This window comes from Vitis riparia, chromosome 2 (genome assembly GCF_004353265.1).
Source record: "Vitis riparia cultivar Riparia Gloire de Montpellier isolate 1030 chromosome 2, EGFV_Vit.rip_1.0, whole genome shotgun sequence".
In the NCBI taxonomy this organism is placed as follows: domain Eukaryota; kingdom Viridiplantae; phylum Streptophyta; class Magnoliopsida; order Vitales; family Vitaceae; genus Vitis; species Vitis riparia.
Window position 1 is genome coordinate 8,744,160 of NC_048432.1, and position 9,633 is coordinate 8,753,792.

The 9,633-nt window shown below is 27.7% G+C and overlaps 1 protein-coding gene across 1 annotated transcript; it reads left to right on the forward strand.

The window, feature by feature from the left end:
* Window positions 1–6,393: 6,393 nt before the first annotated feature.
* On the forward strand, window positions 6,394–9,353 carry LOC117930175 (probable pectinesterase 55). The gene is made up of 4 exons (XM_034850670.1): window positions 6,394–6,599; window positions 6,693–6,852; window positions 8,851–9,045; window positions 9,129–9,353. The coding sequence occupies exons 1-4, from the start codon at window positions 6,394–6,396 to the stop codon at window positions 9,351–9,353; spliced, it is 786 nt and encodes a 261-aa protein (XP_034706561.1).
* The last annotated feature ends 280 nt before the right edge of the window (window positions 9,354–9,633 follow it).

The window sequence follows — 9,633 nt, forward strand, 5'->3', positions numbered from 1 at the left end:
ATTTCACATTACATGTACTCATGAACCATTTCTCTACTTCACATCATCTACCATGCAAGATTCTAGACATTTTTAAAATCACTTTCCTTTAAGTGGGTTGACTACTAATTTTCTCTATTATAGAATGTGTGTCAATGTCAAACATCGATTAGGGTTAGTGGTTCTACAAATTTTGCAATAATATATTGCAGAAGTACAAAACAATGTCAATGATGTAGTTGTAAGAAGGGTAGCACCTATGGACACATGCAATGTAAAAAATTGTGAATTGATGTGAAAAACTCAAGTCAATGAAGTAGGAAGACATGCTTGGTTCAGGTATGTCTAAATATTTTTTCAACTTGATTTACATAGTTAGAAGCACTAGTATATATTTTAGCCTTTTTTTTTAGTTTGAGATTAATCAATGTATAAATAGTTAGTAGCCTTGTGAAAATTTGATATAAGATACTTCCACCCTTCCATCATAAGATAGGCCTACACAAATATTCTTTTTCTTTTTTCAAATCTTCCTTACTTTTCTTATTTTGAAAAATGTATGCTATATTAAAAGAGTAACTTCCCACCTCATTTTTTTTTATTGTCTAATCTATTATTCATTTTATGTATATAGAAAATACAAATTTAGTTAATCCAAATTTGGTCCTTGCACTATTGTGCTTTATAATTAGGTAACTAATACTCCTTATAATCGTTGTTTTCCTTATACTTAAATTTTTCATTTTTATGCTTTGATTTTCTTTACTGCCAATCTTTATATGAACTAATGCTACTATATATATAACATATTTTTTGTTTTCTCGATGTCATAAAGACTTTCCCATTGAATATTTAAAGAAGCATAATATGAATGAATTGAACACAACACAGATTTATTATAATAGTTCCTTACATAAGATTTTTAGGATTCAAATATTATGCTACTCATATAACTTTAGGAACTGCCAAAAGGGAAGTAGTTCTGTCACTAAACTATAAGAGGAATAACTTTTCTTCAAAGAATATGGTTGTTTATGGAGTGAAGGAGATTCTAAATTATGTGATAAGGATTATAAAGCAAAATAGAAATAGTTCAACTTGCCATACTATCCAAATGGGGACTCTTTTTTGGGAGAATGATTTATTGTGCTAAATAAGGAAGGTTGCATTGATACCCTTTATTCATATTCCATGTGAGAGTTTTTGTTTTATATCTTTAAGATACTTAGTGACTGTGTTATTGTTTGAAACCATATTCATATTTAAGAAAAAAAAATATGAAATCCATTTTCCAATAGTGAATATGTTATTGTTTAAAACCATTAGTTGTACAAAATGCTAAGCAATGATCTTCTCAATGTTTTACTAATTGTGAGCTTATGTCATGTCATTTTCAATAACTTCATCCAATTAAATAAAACTATTATTTTCTTTTAAGTAATTCATTTCTCCTGGAACTTGAATGGTGGATTCCATCAAATTTAACTTATTTCATGTTCAAACTATATTATGCTCTTCAAAACATTTTCTTCAAGACATGGAGTGCATCTTTTGCCTTGAAGATGGATTTTTATTGCTCTTTTTTATTTCTTGCTTTTTTTGTTTTAAATTCAACTAAAAAGAAAAATAAGAAGGGAAAAATAATTTAAACTAAAATTGAAGAAAAAAACATTTCATTTGTTTTCTATTATTTTAATGTCAATTCATATGATTGAAAACTAATATGGTATTTGTTCAATTGTCATGCCAAATAAGTCCATGAATATTTTGGAGTTTATACTAAACTTGAGATGAGTCACCTTATTGATACAATCTATAACTCATATAACATGTATAGATCCAAATGTCATGACAATATTTTTTTCTTCATCCTTTAAGTTTCCAACAAATGTCTTCTCCATTTTCTACAATTTTGATGTTAGCTCATATGATTAGAAAACTAATACAGATGTTAGTGTCATGTGAAATCAGCTTATAGTAATTAATCTTAGATTTTGAATTGAACCTAAGAGTGGTTAGCTTATTGAGCCACCACTTTTCCATGCCACCTTATCAATTTGGTTGATGGAAAAAGGTTGTTTTCTACTGAATAAATGATGATAAAAAGGAAGATGGAAAAAATTAATGGACTAACACTATTTACATTTATTATGCAACAATATGAAATTACTTCATGTCTATTTCATTAAGGAATAGGTACTTATCTTATTTATTGCTCTGGTTTATGAAGGCTTTCTTTGTCTACACTGATGGAAGATTCAATAGTATTGGTGCTATCAATTTTATTAATCCATGATGTCATCCATGTTCACATGTACCCACTTGGTTGCATTATTCATTGTTCAACAATAGCCCATCACTAAGCCTTTAGTTTCTTAATTTAATGTTTTGAATATCTCATTTGTTGTGTAAAAATATTTTACTTTTTTTTCTTTATTTTGTCACATGGTTAGTCTATTTGTGCATGCAACATTTGAATTCTCTTGTTGAATAGGACTTTATGAGAATTCTTTCCCCCCAAAAAAAAAATATTAATTTCCCTTTTTATTTTAGGATTTAGATCAACTATTGAAAAAGCTTCATGATAATCAATTTGGCGTGTTTTTTCAATTAGTTATATGCTATAAGGAAAAAAAAAATGCAGAAGATACAAATAAATAAAATATTTTAGGTCTAGCACAAGTTTGACAAAAAATTGTTATACTCAAATGTGTTATGAGATTACATTTTTTGTCACATTCTTTAAGACATTACCTATATCCTTTTTTATCATGATTTTGAAAATGGTGTAAGGACAAGTGTTTTTAATTTTTTTTTTCTTTGTTGTTCATATAAGTATAATAAACATTTTAAAATTGTTTTGTTGAAGAAATTTATATATATCTATATATATAATATTTATCATCTTTGATAATAATATTGTATGCGTCGATAAAAAAAATATAAATTTTACAAGTGTACATTGATTATTAAATTACATCAAATATTATTCGATAATAATATTGTGATATTTGATCATGCATACCTTTCCTCTAGTATTGGGTTTTTTTATCCTAGAAAAGCATTATCAAAGGTAACCATACTTAAAGTATGAATGAAAAATATAGTTGCTATGCATCTATACAATGGCAAGTGTTATCATTAATCTCCGTTGAAGAGGAGAATAGAGTTTTATTTTGAGTTAGACATATACTAGGTACCGGTCTTTGACCTTACACTCATAATATGTTATAGGTAGATAGAGATATCAAATTATTTGTTCTAACTCAAATAAGCGCTCTTTAAGGTTTTATTATTGAATGATTATAACTTTCAAAGTGGGGTGTGGCTATATTAAAGCATGGGTAAAATTATTATCTTTCCTCTTATCATTTAAGATTTAGCTTCTACAAGAATTAACTCATTGAGTAGCCTTTCAAATTCCTAATAGAAGTTGTAAAGTAGTCAAATAGGACTCCTATCACTACTATAACCCTTTATTTTGATGTTTAGTATTTATTTATAAATGAATAAGTTATGTTGCTTTAACATTTTTATTCATGTCAATACTAAACGTATGTTAGTCAACATAATCCTGCTCTATCATGGTTCTCTCACATTTTCTGGCAAATTTTCTAGGGAAAAATCCATCATTTATATCTTGAAAGCCACTTCAATCCTCTAAAAGCTGATTCTTACCTTGATTGGGATCCAAAAATTGGATTTGATCTTAATTTCATTCATAGAACAAAAAAAAATTATAGAGATTACAATAAGAAAACCCTTATTCTCTCAAAATGAGCTTCAAAATCATAATATAAATATTAATAACTTCCATTTATTCTTATATCATATCACTTTTTAAGGGTTCTATCCCAACAAGATCTGGTATCCCTAGGAAGTTAGATGCATGTAGCCTATTAATCTAGGGTATGGAATCGAGTTTTCAGATATTTAAACAAACCTTAGATTTGGGAAAGTACTATTTGATCCATTCTAGCATACGATCATTATTGTTTTTCATAGTTTTTATTTATCTCATGGCCTAAGGAATTAATGCATGAAATCTCTTTATTGAATTTCTATTCAATAGACTAGGTTACGAGATCCATTTAAAGAGCATAGGTCTTTAATATCTTTTTTTTTATTTCCATATTAATAAATTATTCAATATATGTTATGTTATACAATAAATTTCAAGTGATTTAATGCAACTACTCATGGAATTACTCCATTTTCAAATAGGCTTTAGTGTTAATAAGTCAACATGCTAGTATTTTCAATTATCAGTGTTTGGTGTAAAATGTCTCAAAGAGATTTTAATTTTTTTTTTAAATTTTCTACATATATGAATCTTTTAGTGTTAGAATTAGTTTGCAGAGTTCTAGTTTCTAGTTTTGAGTAAACTTCTTATTGGTATCTCTATCCTATGTTTAACTAGTCTTCAATAACTATAGTCCTTGTAACAATCTATATTCTTGATAATTGAATTAGAAGTTAGAGTTGTCAATTTGTGTTGCAACCAATGCTCATATTAGGCATTCCATTTAATTGACAATATTGAATAATTGAACTACCATTTTTATGGATTTTTATTATTTCAACTTGCAATGGGAATCTCATATGTTACAATATGTTTGAATTGTTGCTTCAAGGTAGATAATATTTTAATCTTTCCCATACCTATAAAGATTATGTTTCTTTCAAGAGGTTGAACATATTTAGATGTGTGTTTTTATGTTTGCATATTTAGTGCCTTTGGCTTTACTTAATTTTTTTTTATTTAATTCCTATAAAATGGAAAAGTTTATTTCTTTATTCATTTTTTCTTTTTAATTCATATCATATATAAATTTATTATTTATACTTTTCTTATAATGATAAATTATTTATTTATTTTTTACATTCATGATGTAAGATTGTTTCTCATGGTTAGCAAATACAATGGCATGAGTGGAGTCAAAAATAGGTATGGTTTTTTCATTTTCCATTTCGTTAATAATTTATCTAAAAATATGTGGTAATGGACTCTACATATTATTTCTATTTTAATTTTTAATTTTTCATTAACCTTTTAATAAGATTTTAATTCCTATAAATGAATTGATTAGAGTTTATTTACACTTTTAATTTTATTATATTTAATAACTAAAAGTAAAGAATTTTATTTTAAAATAACTTTAATTTCAACATAAATCAATTAAAATAAAGTTTGATTTAATAAAATTCTAATAAATAAATTAAAATAAGCCTTTTATTTTAGAATTTTAATTTTATTATGAGAATGAACTAGTAATAAAAATTTTGATTAAAAATAAATAAATTTTAGTACAAAATTATTTAATAATAAAAATCTTTATTGCACAGAAAGGAGAAATATGAAACAAAAAAAGTTATAAAATTTTAAAATTCACTTACCATGTTTTACAATAAGTGATTAGTCAATTCTATTTCACAAAAGAAAAAATTCAATGGTTTTTGGATGATGTTTAATTTTAAGTGTTTTAAAATTTATGTAATTTTGCATAACAAATTCACTAGTTTTTGAATGATTTTTTATTGTAATTATTTTAAAATTTATGTAATCAAACACAGTTTGTTTAAAAAAAGAATAGGTAACCTAGGGTATTAGGCATGATCATATTTAAAATAAGCTTTGCAAACAAAGTATTATTGAGAAATTTGTATTGAATCTAAATGGGAAGTGAAAGACATGCATGTTCAACATAAAATGTTTCCAATATATATATTTTTTAATGAATTAAAAGGAAATGCCTACCATGTTCCCTTAATTAGCAAATACCTAGATATGAATTTTCCTTTACAAATCTTTCCCCAAAAAAAAAAGCTATTAAGGATATGTTTGATTCCCTAGAAGTAATAAGGAAAGAAAAAAAGTGTTAAAGAAAATGATTTTCTCATGTTTAGTTTACCATGAAAAATACAAAAGAAAATCAAATATAATTATAATTTATCAAAAATTTATATATTTTTAAATCATTTAATCTTTATATAATGAGGAAAATGAGTAAAATGAGTTTGAAGAAGTATATAAAAATAATTTATTAAATTTAAATCTATTTTTTTATTTTCCTTCATTTTTCCTCTTTATTTTTTTTCCTCTAAATTTTTCAAGAACCAAATATAGCCTAAAGGATTATATATTGAAGCTAATGGGACTAATTCTACATTTTTGTTATGTTGTAACCCTTTATATATAGATTGACTTTCTCCTTTTATAGAAACAAATTTTCATATGCTACAAAAAATCTTATACTAAATGTGATCTAATATTAATTTCTGTAATGTGAATGAATTTTCCAATGAGGACTTCAATTTTGCATGCTATATAAGAATCGTAAAGCACCCATCAGATATAAGAAGTGCATCTTATTATGTGTTATTTCAGCATTCATATTTGAATGTAAGAGTTCAATGAAGAAGTGTATAATAGTGCTTATTGTTTTTCTGGTCTTCAGTTATGGAGACTGGATACTGAGTACTGTAGCAGCTCCAGCTTCCATTGCTAAGCAAATCTCAGTCCCTGGAGATTACCAAAAAATTTCTGATGCGGTTGACGATGGCGTTCCCACAGGGAACAATGGATGGATTTTGATTAAAGTTGCCCCTGGAGTTTATACGTAAGCGTTATTGTCTTTTATATATACATACATACTTACATGTGTTATTTTTCTGTGTACATAGCCAATTCAGCCATGCCTTCTTGCATGTAGAGACACTGTCACTGTTCCTGCTAACAAACCCTACGTCATTATACAAGGTGGTGGCAAAGATAACACAATACTTGCTTCGAAGTCTGCTAATAAAGGCCTGGCAGATGCTCCTCTGATTGTAAGAGCAAGCAATTTCATTGCAAAAGATATTACTTTCAAGGTAATTTTTCAATTTGTTTATTTTGAATGATGTAAGTACAGTGCAAAATTATGAATGATATTAATTTTTAACACTCAATTTGAAAATCAATGTTGAAAACAATTTTTAAGATCTATTTTCAAAAACTTTTCTATGATGTTCTATATAACAAAAGTTTATTTGAAAACCTAAAATATTGTTAACCCATTTTCTATATTTTTTAATGTGTTTTAAAAGTGACTTTTATATAAAATAATTTTTAAAACCACTTTTCAAAAAATTTTATGTTTTTGTATAATAAAAGTTTGTTTGGAAACCTAAAATGTTTTTAACCCATGCATTTCCTATAATTTTAAATGTGCTTTAAAAATAATTTTTATATATAGTGGGTATTTGGTAAACTAACTTAATAACTTAAAATAACTTAATAACTTAATTTAAGTCATTAAGTATATTAAGTATGTTTGGTAAAATAACTTAATGGTATGATTTAAAGTTAAAAAAAAAAAACAACTTTATGTAATAAGTAAAAACAATTATTTTATCTTAACTTCATATTTTCATTTTACCCTTTTTATCCTTGTTTGTCTTAATTACCTCTACAATTTCTTTTCCTACTCCACGACCTCCATTATTATTCAACCTCCTTTATCCTAATTATAATTTATGAGTATAAATATGTCAATATGATGATTTAAATAAATTTTAAGTTAATTTTGTCAAATAACATTAATACTTAAAGCATTTTAAGTTAACAACTTAAGTATAATTTAACTTAAAATCAACTTACGTTATTAAGTAATAAGGATTAAGTTTTACCACACACCCCCATAGTGCTTTATTTTTTAATCATCTCTACATTTGTATAGTTATTTTTTAATATAGTTATTAGAAAATAAGTGAAAACATTTCAAAAGATTTAAAAATGTTATTTAAAAACACTTTGTTTTTTGTTTTTAAGAACTAAGAACTATCTTCTATTTTCTAGATGTCAAAGTGTTTTTTTGATTTTTTATTTTGAAGAATAGAAAACTATTTTTACTTTTGTCTGCCAATAAATTTCTTTTACCCATCAATATTTGCCTTATATAATACATTAAGGGCATGTTTATTTCACTCCCTGATAATGAAATCAACTATAGTGAATCATATTCTCTTCATTATATGTAACGACCCGCTCCTAACCATGTAAATATTGTCCGCTTTAGACCCAAAGGGGTCCTCACGGCTTTAAAACGCATCTACTTGGTTAAGAAAAACCTCTACATATATAGTGCCAGAAACATTCTTTCCTATCCGATGTGGGACACCATGAACACCCCCCATGCAGACGCAATGTCCTCATTGTGTCTCATGGGATTGCGGGGCCAAACAAACCCCCACACCGGGGTCGGGGATCGGCTCTGATACCATTTGTAACGACCCGCTGCCAACCGAGTAAATATTGTCCGCTTTGGACCCAAAGGGGCCCTTACGGCTTTAAAACGCGTTTACTTGATTATGAGGAGTCTCTACATATATAATGCTAGGAACATTCTCCCCTATCCGATATGGGACATCACATTATAGTTATTTATTTGGTTTCAAAAATCAAAATACCAAGTGGGACTCATAGAATATTCAAAAGCCTATTCTTTAGAAAAGGTTTCATCTATTCAACGTAAGGAATGCTATTCAAATTTCTAAAAATATGGGTAGGACAGTCACCATTATTATATGTTTAAATATTTAAATATTTAAATATTTTAAAATAAATAATTATATTTATACAAACACTTCAATCCAAATATCTTATATATGCTGATTTGGTTTCATTTAGTTCTATTTGCTTGTCATTTGGACTCTCTTCTCTTTCTCTCTTTTTATTTGAATTCCTCATGGTAATTTGCTATCAATAATCATTCCAGAACATATAAAATGTTCCTTTAATTTGGAACCAAGAAACCAAGTTAAATGAATTATGATGTACAAGTACATGCAATTAACTATTACATCACTAATTTCCGATTGTGTGCTTAGAACACATACGATCTTGATGAAGTAGCTCCAGCCGTTGCTGGCTTTGTACAAGGAGACAAGTGTTCTTTCTATCATTTTAATTTTCTTGGTGTACAAGATACCTTAGCGGATTACAATGGTCGCCATTTCTTCAGCTCTTGCTACATTGAAGGCACTACTGACTTCATTTTCGGTGATGGCACCTCCATTTACCAGGTCTAATTACTTCAACTCTATACATACCAATTAATGAATAATTAATTCAGAATCAATTAATTCATCTCTATTTCTGTTCACAGGACTGCACAATAAACGCGACAGGAAGCGGTTATATAACAGCGCAAGGCAGAGAACAAGCCAACGAAGCTTCGGGTTTTGTCTTTAAATCTGCGAATGTGATTGGAAAAGGCCCAACATACCTGGGTAGAGCATGGAGGGCTTATTCCAGAGTATTGTTTTATCAATCCACATTTGCAGACATTATAGATCCAAAGGGATGGGATGCTTGGGGAAATCCTGAGTAAGGCCCCTATATTAATTCATTTCTCGTTCAGCCATGCATTTCCAGTTCCAGTACTTCCACTTCCATTTGTAGCCCAATATACATATGTATAATCTTTTGATCTGCCCACTATATATATATGTATATTTATAGTTGCTTTGATGACAGGAACCAGCTAAGTTATTCAGAGGTGAATTGTACCGGCCCAGGAGCTACACAAGCAGGACGAGTTTCTTGGATGAAAAATCTAAGCCCCATTGAGCTTGGAGGGCTGGTCAACATGTCATTTATTGATCAGGAAG